The 15744-nt window shown below is 50.1% G+C and overlaps 1 protein-coding gene across 6 annotated transcripts in view; it reads left to right on the top strand.

Annotated features, from left to right (window-relative positions):
• LOC101951584 (butyrophilin subfamily 2 member A1-like) overlaps positions 1-15744 on the top strand; it is a 51949-nt gene that overhangs the window by 10722 nt on the left and 25483 nt on the right. Inside the window, exons 1-3 of one of the 6 annotated variants that reach the window (XM_065576785.1) lie at positions 6345-6422; positions 8956-9199; positions 12919-13076. In XM_065576785.1, the coding sequence (XP_065432857.1) occupies positions 12977-13076 (100 nt within the window). In that variant the 5' untranslated portion in view covers positions 6345-6422; positions 8956-9199; positions 12919-12976. Of the gene's footprint in view, positions 1-6344; positions 6423-8691; positions 9200-12918; positions 13077-15744 lie in introns of those variants that run through there. The other 5 variants (XM_008177069.4, XM_008177068.4, XM_065576786.1 and 2 more) reach the window with 5 other exon arrangements.

Genomic DNA, 15744 nt, shown 5'->3' with positions numbered 1-15744 from the left:
TAGTCTGAATCTGTAAAAAGCAACAGAGGGTCCTGTGGCACCTTTGAGACTAACAGAAGTATTGGGAGCATAAGCTTTCGTGGGTAAGAACCTCACTTCTTCAGATGCAAGATTTCCATTCTCTGGAGATTTCCATTACTTGCATCTGAAGAAGTGAGGTTCTTACCCATGAAAGCTTATGCTCCCTATACTTCTGTTAGTCTCAAAGGTGCCACAGGACCCTCTGTTGCTTTTTACTGTGACCAAGGAACCCTTCAGTGCCACCTGGCAAGGGGATGAATATCCTGATTCTGCTTCATCAAAGAATGTCATGGGAGGTCTTAAATAAAAGCCAGGGCCACACTGGTCATTAATACCATAGTGAAATGTATGTGCAGATAAGAATGGCCATACTGGGTTTAGACCAGGGGTGGGCAAACTTTTTGGCCTGAGGGCCACATCGGGGTTGCACAACTGTATGGAGGGCCGGGTAGGGAAGGCTGTGCCTCCCCAAACAACCTGCCCCCCAACCCCTATCCGCCACCTCCCACTTCCTGCCCCCTGACTGCCCCCCTCAGGACCCCCAACCCATCAAACCCCCCTGTTCCTGTCCCCTGACTGCCCTCTCCTGGGACCCCCGCCCCCTATCCAACCCCCCTGCTCCCTGTCCCCTGACTGCCCTGACCCCTATCCACACCCCCTCCTCCTGACAGCCCCCCCGGGACTCCCACCCCCTATCCAACTGCCCTCTGCTCCTCGTCCCCTGACCACCTGCTCCTGGGACCCCCTACCCCTAACTGTCCCCTGAGATCCCACCCCCTTATCCAACCCTCCCTGTCCCCTGACTGCCCTCTTGACCCTTATCCACATCCCTGCCCCCTGACAGGCCCCCGGGACTCCCACTCCCAACCCTCCCTGTCCCCCATCCCCTGACCGCCCCCCCCAGAACCTCCGCCCCATCCAACCACCCCCTCCTCCCTGACTGCCCCCCAGAACCTCCCGCTCCCTTACCCAACCTCCCTGCTCCCCGCCCCCTTACCAGCAGCATGAGCTCACAGCTGTGACACCCGGCCAGAGCCAGCTGCGCTCCCCACGCTGCCCAGCGGGAGTGGCGGGCCAGAGTGCGGCCCGCGCGGCGGCGTGGCTGCGTGGGAGGGAGGACAGCAGGGGAGGGGCCGAGGACTAGGGTCCCCAGCCGGGAGCTCAGGGCCTGGGCAGGACAGTCCCACAGGCCGTAGTTTGCCCATGTCTGGTTTAGACCAATGGTCCTTCTAGCCCAGTATTCTGGCTTCTGACAGGGACTGAACAGAACAGGGAACCATCAAGTGATCCATCCTCTGTTGCCCATTCCCAGCTTCTGGTAGTCAGAGGCTAGGGACACCCAACCATGGAATTGCATCCCTGACCATCTTGGCCAATAGCCATTGATGGGCCTAGCCTTCTTTTTTGAACCCAGTTATACTTTTGGCCATCACAATATCCCCTGGCGACTAGTTCCACTAGGGTGATCAGACGTCCTGATATTATCGGGACAGTCCCGATTTTAGGGGACTTGTCCCACGTCCCGACCTTACATTGGTCGGGACGTCTGGTCACCCTATATGAGGGGGACAGCGGCAAGCCGGCGCCACTCACCTTTCCTCCCTGGGCCCTGGGGCAGCGCGCAGCTGAGAGGTCCTGGCGCGGTGGTGTCAGCCCACGGGCCGGCAGGAGCCTGCAGAGCGCAGCCCTGCCCCTGCCCCCAGCACACAGAGCGGCAGGGAGGAGGTCTTGCTCACCTGTGTGCTGCAGCAGGGCGGGGCTTGTAGACTCCGGCAGCGGGCAGTGGGCGCTCCCCCGACTCCCCCAGTCCCAGTCGTGTCCCCCTCAGTTCCTCCACCTTGCTTCCCCCGGTCCATCCCCACACACCCACCGACTCCCTTGACCTCCCTCCCCCCAATCCCACTGCCTGGACCCATCCCCGTCCCATTCAGGTCATGCAGGAAAAAGAAGAAATAGGCTTAAATTGTAGCAAGGGAGATTTAGGTTAGACATTAGGAAAAACTTCCTAACTGTAAAGGTAGTTAAGCACTGGACAAATTACCTAGAGAGGTTATGGAATAGCAGTCATTGGAGTTTTTTAAGAGGTTAGACCAGGGGTAGGCAACCTACAACACGTGTGCCAAAGGCGGCACGTGAGCTGATTTTCAGTGGCACTCACACTGCCCGGGTCCTGGCCACTGGTCCGGAGGGCTCCACATTTTAATTTAATTTTAAATGAAGCTTCTTAAACATTTTAAAAACCTTATTTACTTTACATACAAAATAGTTTAGTTATATATTATAGACTGATAGAAAGAGACCTTCTATCTTTAAAAATGTTAAAATGTATTACTGGCATGCAAAACCTTAAATTAGAGTGAATGCCGACCCCTGGGTTAGACAAACACCTGTCAAGGATGGTCTAGTTGTTATTACTCAGTCCTGCCTCAGTGCAGGGGTTTGACTAGATGACTTGTTGATGTCCCTTCCAGTCCTACATTTCTATGATTCACACTGAATTGCCTTGTGCCACTGTCTAGTAGTAGTGGCACACAGTTCTCTGACATGCAGGTTTATAAAATTGTAGTTAATATACAGTTTAGAGCATAGCAATTTTAAAGCTCTGCATGTTCAGACCAACTGAGCTGAAAATTGTGATCTATAGTATTCAAAACTATTAAGATGTGGGCTGAAATAAAATCAGCATGAATTGCTCAACAATATCAATGGAATCCGCATTGCGCTGCTATATATTGTAAAATATTACAGTGAAATCTTGCAAGTATTACATAGCACGCTGCCTTGCCCAAGTGGTAACTAAGTATAACATCTTCCTGTTTCAACATTCTTAACTTGTATCCCAGAGCTCCTAGAAGTTTTTTTTTTTTTCAAACACTGAATGCTGCTAAGTTATGAGTTTTAACAGGTTTTTTTTCTTTTAAACCACAGCACTGAATGCTATTCTAAAATTGTTTTCCAAATATTCTTAAACTCCCAGTTTATCCCCCGCTGATGTTCATTGTGAAAAGTATTGCAGGTCTAATAATAATATTTGGCACTTTTGTAATTCACTGTCCAACCTGTGTTTTGTGCCCTCCTCTGGTGGATTTTTAGAGGATAACTGTATAGCTACCAGCTAAGGGAGTTATATCTTGAACTCAAGTAGTAGAAGCTCATGCTTTTAAGTCTGGATGGCTCGGGTTCAATCTTTGATGACTAGCTATGATGGAGGTTGCTACACTTATCATCCCTTTAATCAGAGGTTCTGAATATGCTTGTTGCAGGCAGAGCTAGCCTATAGTTAAGCAACCGAAAATTTAGAATGGGAAGTGTTGAAATGTTGGGAAGCCTTATAATTTTGCCAGTCTGGAACGAACATCCCATCTGAGGGATGGGGGTGGGGAGAGAGGAGAGTGAGACAGGACCAGGAAACTGGGACAAGGAATCCAGAGCAGTAGTGGGGGGCAGTTGAAATTAAATGAGGAGCTGGGGCTGGTTAGACAGCAATAGGATAGACATAGATGGGAGGAGATGGGGAAGAAGGGTCTTTGACTACTAGAGACCACTCCATTCAGGAGCCTGGAATAGACCCAGGATTCCTGAGTTTCACAGTTCCTCTTCTGTCAGCAGATATCTGTGAAACCCAGTGGCAAAAAAAGTGTCTCATCCCCCTATAGAGCTGATCTATCACATATAGGATGACAACCTGTCTGCCTCTGCCATCACTTACTCCATTAGCTCAAGTGGCATAAGTCTGTGCAGTGGATCTAAAGGTTCATCGGAAGGGTTGTAGCCATGCGAGTTTCATAATGATTCCACATGACAGAATTTCTGGGGAAATGCATACAGAAATAGGGTGACCAGATGCAGTTCAGTTTGGGGAAATGCATACAGAAATAGGGTGACCAGATGCCTAAATAGGGGAATCTCAAGCAGGAGTAGAGAGGTTATTTTATCTCTGTATTTGGCACTGGTGCAACCACTGCTGGAATACGGTGTCCAGTTCTGGGGTGCACAATTGAAGAAGGATATTGATAAATTGGAGAGTGTTCAGAGAAGGGTCACAAGACTGATTAAAGGATTATAAAACATGCCTTATAGTGATCGACTCAAGGACCTCAATCTATTTAGCTTAACAAAAAGACGGTTAAGAAGTGACTTGGTTATAGACTGTAAGTATCTACATGGGGAACAAATAGTTAATAATGGGCACTTCAGTCTAGCAGAGAAAGGTAGAGCATGATCCAACGGTTGGAAGTTGCAGCTAGACAAATTCAGACTGGATATAAGGCATACCTTTTCAATGGTGAGAGTAATTAACGATTAACAATATACTATGGGGTCATGGTGTTTTTCTAAAAGCTTTTTCTAAAAGCTATCCTCTAGGAATTATTTTGGGAAAGTTCTATGTCTGTGCTATACAGGCGGTGAGACCAGGTGATCACTGGATCCCTTCTGGCTTTATAATCTCAGAACTAGGTACATCAATTCACATGCAAAATTCTCATTGAATTCAATAGGTGTCTTTGCCCTGTGGCTTGTGGTGCGAGCTGCAGCAGGGGCCGTACAACCCCTCTCGCAGCTTCCTAGGGCCCCCTCTCGCAGCTTCCTAGGGCCCCCTCTCATGGCTTTGTGCACCTGTGTCTGTCATTGTCATCCTCTTCACCCGCCCCCTCCCCCCGCTCGCCCAATGTGTCCTGATATTTCACTCTTGCGATCTGGTCACCCTAAGTTCCATAGGTTCACTGTGCGTTCTGTGAAGAAGTATTGCCTTTTGTTAGTTTTCCAACCTACTGCCTATTAATTTCAATGGGTGACCTTTGGTTCTTGTGTTATGAGAATGAATAAATAACACTTCCTTATTCACTTTCTCCATGCCAGTCATGATTTTATAGATCTCTATCATACCCCCCTTAGTCATCTCTTTTCCAAGCTGAAAAGTCCCAGTCTTTTTAATCTCTCCTCATATACGGAAGCTGTTCCATTCCCCTAATCATTTTTGTTGCACTTCTCTGTACCTTTTCCAATTCTAATACATCTTTCTTGAGATCAGGCGACCAGATCTGTATGCAGTATTCAAGGTGTGGGTGTACCATGGATATATATAGCAGCATTATGATATTTTCTGTCTTATTATCTTTTCCTTTCCTAATGATTCCTAACATTTTGTTAGTGTTTTTGCCTGTTATTAGATACATAACTCCATACCCAGTATTTATCTATGCATATTGGGAATATGTTTTAAAGTCTGTATCAAGGCAGAGCTCAGTTGAAAAACAGGTTTTCTGTCAGCCTGTCTCTTGGGCATGTAAATTTAGCATTGTAAGTTAACACAATTATTAATCTGTTAAGTGTAGTTTCTAGAGAGCATGTTCTGTTATAACCCTGATAGGCAAAGTAAGGGCTGGCCTAGTTCCGAGGAGAGAGCTTGGGTGGCTAACGGGCTGTAGGTGTCAGGAACCTGGCACCCGGAGAAGCACAAGCCAGGCTCCCTCTCCCTTGAGGTGGGGGTGGGGAACGAGGTGACTCTCAGACCTGGGCATCCAAGAGCCATTGTAGCTACCTTCTGCGATATGTGTCAGAATCAAACACCTGGTAGCTATAGCCTTCACCGCGATACAGGCATTTCATGTAGTCTCATATGGCATAACTGAATCCAGGATGGAAGTAATGAAGATAAAAGGACATCCACGTTGAGGATGTGGGGGCTAGAGCCCTATAAATGGAGTGGAGATGGCATCTGAGATCCAATGGCTTGTCTCCGTGGCCCCGCAGGTTGTGCTGTGGGGGTGTGAGTTGCAGCTTGCACTAGCGTGCTACATTGTAAGTCCCTTGTGTGGATGCTGCAGGCATAAACTAAAAGGTACTTGGTTCACATTAACTTATTTGCTCAAAGGGGACTTCATTTATGAGCACTAGGTACCTTTTGGTTCACACCCTACAGCATCCACATGGCAGAGTTACAGTGCAGTGTGCTAGTGTGTGCTTGTAGCTCTAACTGCAGGGCAGTGTAGGCGTGGCCTGTGGCAGTAATACATACAGACCCTGTGCAACAGAAACTATGCAACTATTTGAACAAGTTAAAAATTACTAAACAAATGATCAGCTTTCCTAGGCTTAGCAGGTAGACTAAGGAATAGAGACTGGCTCACATCCAAACACCCGTTGGACACTGGGCAGGCTCAGATCCAGGTCTGAGCTGTGTGACTCAGGCCCGTCTTCAGTAGAAACTTACCAAAAAGATGTTCTGCCATGTTCCTGCTCCTTTCCATGGGTGTGTGTGTTTCATAGATATAATAAATACACATGCACATACATACACATGCCTTCTCTTCACAGCAACCCCTGCGTCAGACTCTGGACGCTTTTCCAGTCTCATTTGGAAAAAGGAAAGGTATTGAATCTAATGTAACCTTTGGCAGGTAAGCAGAGAAACTAGGGATGAGCTGGCTATAAATTGTCCAAATGCTGTCAGGCACCCACCTAAAATATATGCTAGACCGTATATATGATATTACCCATACTTCATGGATGCCTTCAGCCTTCACAGTGGCCACCGAAATGAAATGCCAGTTATAGATCTCCAGAGACAGACAATTATTCTCCTATGAGGGCCAGGATGTGCTATTTTAAGTCCTGGAGCAATTCCAAAATAGCATTGTGACATCTGGGGCCAAGGACTGTTTTAATCCTGGGTATCTCAGAAACTGTCAGGGCTATATCTGACTCTCTGGCATTGGCAAGCTGAGAACTCCACTTTTTCATATGGCTTTGAGCATTTGGTATTAGCCACGGGGAAGTGTGAGATACAGGGTAGTTGGTGGTTCTTTCATCAACAGACAATGAATCCATGGAACTCATTGGTGCATGATATTGAGGCAAATAGCTTGGTACACAAAAAGAAAGGGATTAGATGTTTGTATGAATACAGAAAGCCTTCTGAATTGGACTAACAAGGACAAATACAAGAGCTATCCATTTTTCTTTTTGAACAGGAAACTTTACTTCATAGTATGATATCACATAGCTATGTATATTACAGGGTTTTTAGCCTCCCTCTGATGGTGCAATTAGTCCTAGGTATGAACAGGATACTGGTCTGGGTGAATCATTGGCCTGTTCTGGGTGGCCGTTCCCATGCTGATGCATGTGCGTGTGGGAGAGAATTGCTTGCCGTGCAAGGAGCAATGGCCCCACTTCTTTCTAAACATTTAGTTGATTTAGTTGGTCTTGCTTTGAGCAGGAGGTTGGACTAGATGACCTCCTGAGGTCCCTTCCAACCCTGATATTCTATGTGCATCTTCTCCAGGGTCCACGCACCTAATTAGTGGAGCCACGCCTGCGAGGCTCCACTAATTAGATGGGTGGCCCTTCATTCTCTCATGTGGAGCCACCCAGGAGTGCACCTTAGAGGGAACTATCCGCAGACCACTTGAATGGACCACAGTTTGAGAACCTCTGAATTAGAGAACATGCTCGTTTAAAGTTGCACTATGCATTGTTTGGCAGCCACCTGCTTTGTCCACTGCTTTCAGAAAGAGCAGCCCACTGGAGCTAGCTGGTGGGGGCTTGGAACCAGGGTGGGCCGACAGCTCCCCTAAGTTCCCTGTTCATCTGCCACTCAGCAAACTATTAATTGCCGGCAGTTCAAATGTCCCTCTCCCCACTGCCTTGTGCTGCTCCTGCTCTCTGCCTTGGAGCTGCTCCCATGAACCTCTTCCTGGGGGGTGGGGGGAGAAGAGGGGTGCTGTTGTCAGGGTGTCCCCCTCCCCCATTCCTGCCCCCCATCTCCACAGAGCAGGGGAGGGCATGACAGGGCTCAGAATGGAGGGAGCTTCTTGGCAGCAGCTGCTTTCTCAAAGTCTCTCTCTCTCACACACAGGGTGTGTGTCTCTGCCATGCTGTCTTCCTGCCCCCTCCCCCCCCCCATTCGTGCTGCCTTATAGAGTGTGAGGCTGCAGTAACAACAATGTGTTATCCCTTGAGGGCTCAGCCGAGTGCTAGTTCATCATTTAGCAGTAAGGCATTCCCTGGGAAATATCCCACCCTCTGACTTCACCACCTCAACCAAGCTTCACAATTATCATTGCTGTGTACAGTATTAAATTGTTTGTTTAAATCTTATACTGTGTATACATATATATTATATAGTCTTTTGTCTGGCAAAAAAAAAATCCCTGGAATCTAACCGCCCTATTCATCATAGAATATAAGGATTGGAAGGAACCTCAGGAGGTATCTTGCCCCTGATCCTTAAATGGCCCCCCTCAAGGAGTGAACTCACAACCCTGGGTTTAGCAGGCCAATGCTCAAACCACTGAACTATCCCTCCCCCCTTTCTCCCCTTGGCCAGCGTAGGGCAGGAGCGGTGACTGCGGGCGGGGGGGGCCTGTGCTGGTGGAGGCAGGGCCGGCTCCAGGCACCAGCTTAACAAGCAGGTGCTTGGGGCGGCCAAGGGAGAGGGGCGGCACCTGCGGCAATTCGGTGGTGGCAGGTCCCTCACTCCCTCTAGGATCGAAGGACCTGCCGCTGAACTGCCGCCGCCGATCGCGGCTTTTTTTTATTTTTATTTTTTTTGCTTGGGGTGGCAGAAATGCTGGAGCCGGCCCTGGGTGGAGGGTCCCATTGGAAAATGAAAGGCTCTGAGGGGGAAGGGCAGGCTCAGGGTCAGTCTACCCTGGTGTAGTGGATGGGGGGCACTAGGACCCTGCGGCAGCAGTTGATGTAGGGAGGCAGTATAGAGCTGCAGGGGAGAGACGGTGCTCCGGGGAAGCACGGAGGGGCGGCAGGTAGGGCCGGGCCCCTGGGGCCTGAATATTGCTGGAGCCCAGGCACCACCAGCCAATACAACTCGCCGCCCCTGGTTGTCAGTTTTGCTAAAAAGCAGAAAAAAATGATTTTTTGACCCCTGACAAACCACCTTGTTCTGCTTTACTCTTTCACTTTCTATTTTAGCCTTCCTACGTGCTGGAGAAAAGAACAAATTCTGCAGCCATTGAACAAGAATTAACAGAAAATTGCATGAGACCAGACTGATACCCAACTGATTCTCTTTTCCAAAATGATTTTGCTTCATAGCCTCACTTTAATTCGTTAATTGTGAGGCACCTCCTGGACTAGGGGTCCGTATAACTGACTGTAGAGAAGCTGGAGGACAGCAATTCTGTAACCACTGAGAAGTGTCTCCCGGTTTCATAAGGTAGGTGGCAGGAAGTTTTCATCCTTTACTTTGTTTTTAAATCCCATGTCCTGTGTCAGCAGGGGAAGGGTAGTGCAGGGCAGCCCTATGAAGGGGTGCAGCAGCTGGCATGCTCCCACTGCATGTGCTCTAGTCCAACCAATATCCTCCTCGTGCCCCCAGAGCTCCTTGGCCTGGCTTCTAATCAGGGAGACCCTGTCTGGCTCCAGGATACATCAAAAGGGACCTGCCCCTTCACCGGAGCTTGACGGGCCCTTCTTTACTGGATAGAGTTATGGGAGCGGGTTGAGGGTTGTTCCTGGGTGGCTAATGGGGCGGTTTGGCAGCTTTGATTTGTTGGCTGGCTGAGTTCATTCGTTCTGTGTGTGGGATAATGTTTTCCTGCTGGGTGGGCGCCAGCCGTTTTGACTCTAATAAATTGTTCAGGCATTTTGCAGGGGTATTTTGACTGGTATTTCACTCTACAGAAAGGCTAATAATAAATAACAGAACTGGTCTTGCATGTTTTCTTCTAGGGAGGTGTCAGAGTTGCCTGGGGACACCAGTTATTTTAACTCCTGCCTCATCCCCCCTCAGCAGCAGTGTCCCATGACTCAGCCAGTCCGCCCTGGAGATGGGGCTTCCCTATGGAGTGTCCCTGCTCATGCTAACCTAGCGCTGTCTGCCTTTAATCTGCAAACATTCCATGCAAGCTGCTGCTGAAGGCTGGAGAGAGCAGGGAGAATTGGTAGCTGCAGGGTGATGAGCTCTGATTTCCATGCGGCCTCCGACTGCCCCCACCCACCTTCTTTGGCATGTGACTACACAAATAATGATGCTGCACAAAGCAAACTGTGGCCAGTCTCCAAGTACCCAGGGATGGCACAGAAAGAGCCTGATTGGCTTAGTTCCCAGTGGAATACCAATGGACAACCTGCCCTAAATTCTCAATTACTGAGGGTCAATTTTCACTCATTGATTGATATATTTGCTTTCCACAACCAGCTCTCTGTACAACTTTTCATGAGTGATGTACCTGAGTATTTGGATTCTAATATCTAAACTATTGTTAAATTTAATCCCCTAAATTTGGGTTATTGCTGATTATGTACTTCATGTATTTTGACTTTCTGGATAATCTAAGCCAGAGGTGGGCAAACTACGGCCTGCGGGCCATATCCAGCCCATGGGACTGTCCTGCCTGGCCCCCGAGCTCCTGGCCCGGGAGGCTAGCCCCTGGCCCCTGGCCCCTCCCCTGCTGTCCCCCCACCCCCGCAACCTCAGCTTGCTCACTCCGCCACTGGCACAATGCTCTGGGCGGCGGGGCTGTGAGCTCCTGGGAGACCGGCCTGACCTGGTCTCTGTGCTGTGCGATGGTGGCAGCATGGCCTGGCTCCAGCTGGGCAGCGCGGCTGTAGTGCCACCAGCCACTGGTGCTCCAGGCAGCGCGGTAAGGGGGCACAGAGCAGGGTGTGGTGGTCAGGGGGTGGGGGTGTGGATAGGGGTTGTGGCAGTCAGGGGGGACAGGAGGTTGAATGGGGGCAGGGGTCCTGTGGGGGGCAGTCAGGAAGGAGAGGAGGGATTGGAAGGGGTGATGGGAGGCAGTCGGGGCAGGGGTTCTGGGGGCGGTCAGGGAGCAGGGGGGGTGGATGGGGCAGGGGTCCTGGGGCGGGGGCATCAGAAATGAGGAGGGGTTGAATGTGGCGGTGGGTGTCCGGGTCAGGGGACAGGGAGCGGGGGTGTGTGGATGGGACAGGAGTCCCGGGGGGCAGTCAAGGAACACGGGGGGTTGGATGGGGCAGGAGTCCTGGGGCGGGCCAGATAGGAGGTGGAGGCTGGGCCATGACCCCCTCCCCTAACCGGCTCTCCATACAATTCATGAAACCCGATGCGGCCCTCAGGCCAAAAAATTTGCCCACCCCTTATCTAAGCACTATACCTAGATGTACAGACACTCTTTTCTTAACCTATGTAAATATAATGTAAATTTTTTTTAACATTAACTTTATTAAGCAACAGCTGGAAATCCAGGGCTAAGGGTCCTTCTAGCCTCTCCCCTTCCCAGGCCCACCCAATAAAGGAGGAACCCCAGGCTTCCTGCAGTGCTGCTGGTAAAAGCCCCTCCCCCCACAGAGCAATGTTTTGTTAGCTTTCTTGGCCTGCAGCTGTTCACTGAGGAGAGGTCTCCATTGAGCAGACTGCTGTGATGGCCAGGTCCTCTCCTGAGTTGGTACAGTCCATCTGGATTAGGCGTTCAGATTTCCCGCTCTGGTGTACAGTACTTTGCATTTATCAACGCTGGATTTCATTTGCTCTCCTGTTGTCCATTCCCCGGGTTGTTCAGGTCTCTCTGAAGTTCCTCACAGCCCTCTCACGGCCTGACTAACCTCAATATCTTTGTGTCACCTTCATCTATCACTCCCTCCCCACCCATCTCATCCCCGTTCCAGCTCATGAATAAGTGTATTAAAGAACACAGGACCTAGTACAGAACCTTGAGGCCCCGCAGTTAATCTTTGGCCATGATGAAAACTGACCATTTATTCCCACTGTTGCCAAGTCAGTTTCTGATCCATGACAATATTTTACCTCTCACCCATGACCTGATTTCTTTAGTAGCCCCTTGAGAGGGACTGCGCCAAAGGCCTTTAGAAAGTCCAAGTAAATTATATCTACTATGCCTTTTGGCACGTTCAAAGAATTCTAACCGATTAATGAGGTATGAATTTTCTTTGCAGAAAAGCCATGACTCAGTTTCCCCAGTTGACTGATGTTGCTGATGCCCCTGTGGATAATCCTTTGAGAGGTGCAGCTGTGCTCTGTTCTATTACTGAGCTGCACACAGAGATAATTCCCCAGGGCTCTGCTGGGTTGTTTGATCTTGTTGGTGCCAGAAACCTGATTCCCCAGAGGGGGCTTTCTCTGCCTGAGGCTTTTGCTGAGTCCTGTGGGATCACAGTCCTGCTTCAGGGTGCTGCCTGAGGCCCTCAGCCAGCTGTACAGCCGGTGTGCACTGACTCCAGCTGGGCCCGCCCTGGGATGCCACCCTTGTGGGCTGGATTGTGACAATCCCGGGCCCCAGTTATACAGCACTCCCTGGGCCCTGCCCCACACTGCACCCCACACACACATTTTCAGTGGCTGCATCAGAGACAACCCACACAAGAACTGTGTGCTGGACAGGCAAGGGCTGCGAAGACTCCCCTTTTGGCAAGCTGGAGTCTCCTTCCCAGATGGGCAGGGGTGGAGGCTGGCAGACCTCCTCCTCCCCCTGTGAGCTGCAGCTGGGTGGCAGCAGGGCCCCCTTCCCTGCGGAGTGGCAGAGGGGGCTGCCCTGTGTGTGGTTTAAGAAAGATACCCCACAAGCCCTCTTTGTAGCACAGGGCTGCAGTTTCGAACCAGCACGGAATTCCCTGGGCTGAGGGCACATGCAGGCCGGAGGTCAGGAGCTTTTGGCCGATAGTTCTGGAACTTATCTAGAAATCGTTCCTGTAAGAGTGGGTTTATTCCTGTGCCAGTGCTGGAGCTGGCCTGGGTTTGGGCCTGACTGTCAGCAGAACTCAGCACTTACTGTGAACCCAACGCTTTGAGCCCTTTGGAAAATCTGGCCTCAGCTGCAGGTGCTGGGCATCTCTGAAAGGTCTGGCCAGAATGTGGGGTTGTCGCACTCCAGTACCCAGTGGAGTCAGCGTAGTCGCACCAGCTCTGCCTATTTACCACTCTCATGTCCTGGATTGCAGGGTCACGCTCACTGACTCACTCACCCAGGGCTTATGTGGTCATCTGGACATCAGGGAGATGGAAGATTCCTCGATGTCCTCCGGCTCTGTGAGGTCACTGCCGCTGCTTGGCTTCACCATTTTCCTCATTTCTCTTCACATTCACCGGCTGGACTCAGGTAGGATTCCTGGTGATTTAGGGTCCAGTCTCTCTCCCACAGAAGCCAGCGGCTCTGCTGGGGAAGGCTGGGCCCTCAGCCTGAGCTCTGTCTGAGGGAACTCGGGGATGATGAGCAGAGCAGCAAAGGTGGCAGCTGGTGGGCAGAGGAGCCAGGGAGTTGGGCAATAACTGTGTCTTGTGGCCTACAAGAGGCCCCCATAGCAAGTCTCCAGCTGGCAGCATGTGGCAGCTGTGCCCAAAAATGTCCCCATGAGGCTGATTGATTTCTGGTTCTGTGGGACGTGTCCTGCCCGTAGGGGCAGTGAGGATGTATAGCTGGGTCCTGCTTGCAGGGACAGTCAGTTCCGTAGAATGGCCCCAACAACTAGAAACTGCGAGTTACAGTGCAATAAAGCAACCCAGGCACACTAGCTCACTCCCTGTCCACACTGGCAAGGCATGTAGAGCGCTCTGACTCCGCGGCTACAGCGCTGCTGGTACTCCACCTCAGTGAGAGGAAGAACGTTTGCTGCACCTTGGCTACAACGCCCGGGCGTCAGTGTGAATGAGGTGTTGTGTTACTGCGCTCTGATTGGCCTCCGGAGACGTCCCGTAACCCCTTAAGTCAAGTGGCCACTCTTGTCATTGTTTTGAACTCCTGTAGGAATGCGGAAATGCCCTTTCAAAGCTCCGTTTCTGTGAAATGCTGTGTGTGTGTGTGTGTGTGAGAGAGACAGAGAGGCGGGGGGAGAGAGGGGATCTGCTGCTGTCTGAACTTACAAGACGGCATGCTGACATGCTCTCAGCCCCCCAAAAACCCACTCTCTCTCCCCCCACATACACACAACACACTCCACCCCCTGCATTTGAAAAGCACTTTGCAGTCACTTGCATGCTGGGATAGCTGCCCATAATGCACCACTCCCAATGCCGCTGCAAGTGCCGCAAATGTGGCCACGCCAGTGCGCTGTCAGCGTGGACAGACTGCAGTGCTTTCCCTACTGCGCTCTATGAAGGCTGGATTAACTCACAGCGCTCTACATCTGCAAGTGTAGCCATGCCCTGAGTGTTCACAATGCGGGGGAGAGCTGGGTAGTGGAGATACTGGGTAACACCTGGTAATAATCCTCCCACTGGTGCCAGTGGGGCCAGGATTTCAGCTCTGGTGCCGAGAAGAAAAGGGCAGACTGGCTTGCGGGGAGCTTGGGGGCTAGGGGGGGAGGGGGGGAAAACAAGGAGTAGCTGCCAGACACAGCAGGGCTTTGATCACACTCTTCCAAACTCTGGGAGAATTTACATAAAGTTACAAACATGATTTTCAAATGGCAAAAATTAAAAAAGGGGAAACCTGGCTGAATCAGGTTTGATTAGAAGTGGTTTGAAAAGGCCAATTATTGTTGGTGGGAAATTGTTTTTAAACTGTTCTTCAAAATTTCCTACCAATTGTTTTTAGTTTGTTTGTTTTGTCCAAAAACTGGGAAGTAAACCAGAAATACTTACTGAGAATGTATTTTAATGAACATTTTTCAATTTTCAGACAAAATTTTTTATTTATGGTTTTTCAACAAGAAGGGAAATTTTTGCCTGAAATTGAAAATTTTCATTTAGCTCAAAAAGCCACATTTGGTCAAAAAATGTTCTGATGAAAAAATTTCAACCAGCAGTAATTTTGATAAAGTGATCAGTTACAGTCCCTGTGAGTGTTTTGCCTAACTCTGAGACATGGCTGAAAGCAGGTTGAATGTAAAGCACAATAATGATATATACTTTATACGTTATAGGAAGCCAGAAAGAAATGACGAGTAAAGAGGAGTTGATTTCTAGGAGAAGGAGCATTTTAAAATGTTTCCCTACGAGTGTAAGGTCTCAGTAAGAAGATCACTTAGGAGATGTAATTAGCCCTTAAATCTAAAGATGAAATTCTGCCTCTCAGGACATGCAGCCCAGGACAGAGCCTGGCTTTTAGTCACCTTTGCATCTCCTGGATCCTGGGTTGTTCCAGGGACTGCAACAGCCCCCAGTGTCAATTAGGGTTGCCCTAGCTTGCAGCAGCCTCCACAGCTGCTCTGCAGGTTGGTATTGGCAGAACGCCAAGTGCTCCAGCCACACCATGTGACACACTTTGGTGCTCTGAGGATACGGTCAAGTATGCCAGCCCTGAGCCACTCCTGTGGGGGGGAGGGGATTGCCCAACCCACTTTACTCTGTCAGAGGACTGTGAAAAGGCCAGAATCCATCTGTATATGACGGGCCAAGGCCACTCAGGGTATGTCTACACTACGGGATTATTCCGATTTTACAGAAACCGGTTTTTGGCAACAGATTGTATAAAGTCGAATGTATGCGGCCACACTAAGCACATTAATTCGGCGGTGTGCGTCCATGTACCGGGGCTAGTGTCGATTTCTGGAGCGTTGCACTGTGGGTAGCTATCCCATAGCTATCCCATAGTTCCCGCAGTCTCCTCCGCCCATTGGAATTCTGGGTTGAGATCCCAATGCCTGATGGGGCCAAAAACATTGTCGCGGGTGGTTCTGGGTACATCCTCCCCCTCCCTCCGGGAAAGCAACGGCAGACAACCGTTTCGCGCCTTTTTCCTGGGTGAACAGTGCAGACGCCATACCGCGGCAAGCATGGAGCCCGCTCAGCTCAAGACAGCAGTCATGAACATTGTAAACACCTCGCGC

This window comes from Chrysemys picta, chromosome 23 (assembly GCF_011386835.1).
Source record: "Chrysemys picta bellii isolate R12L10 chromosome 23, ASM1138683v2, whole genome shotgun sequence".
Lineage (NCBI taxonomy): Eukaryota > Metazoa > Chordata > Testudines > Emydidae > Chrysemys > Chrysemys picta.
Note: the sequence above shows the minus strand (reverse complement) of the source record. Positions and strands in the feature narration are given on the sequence as shown.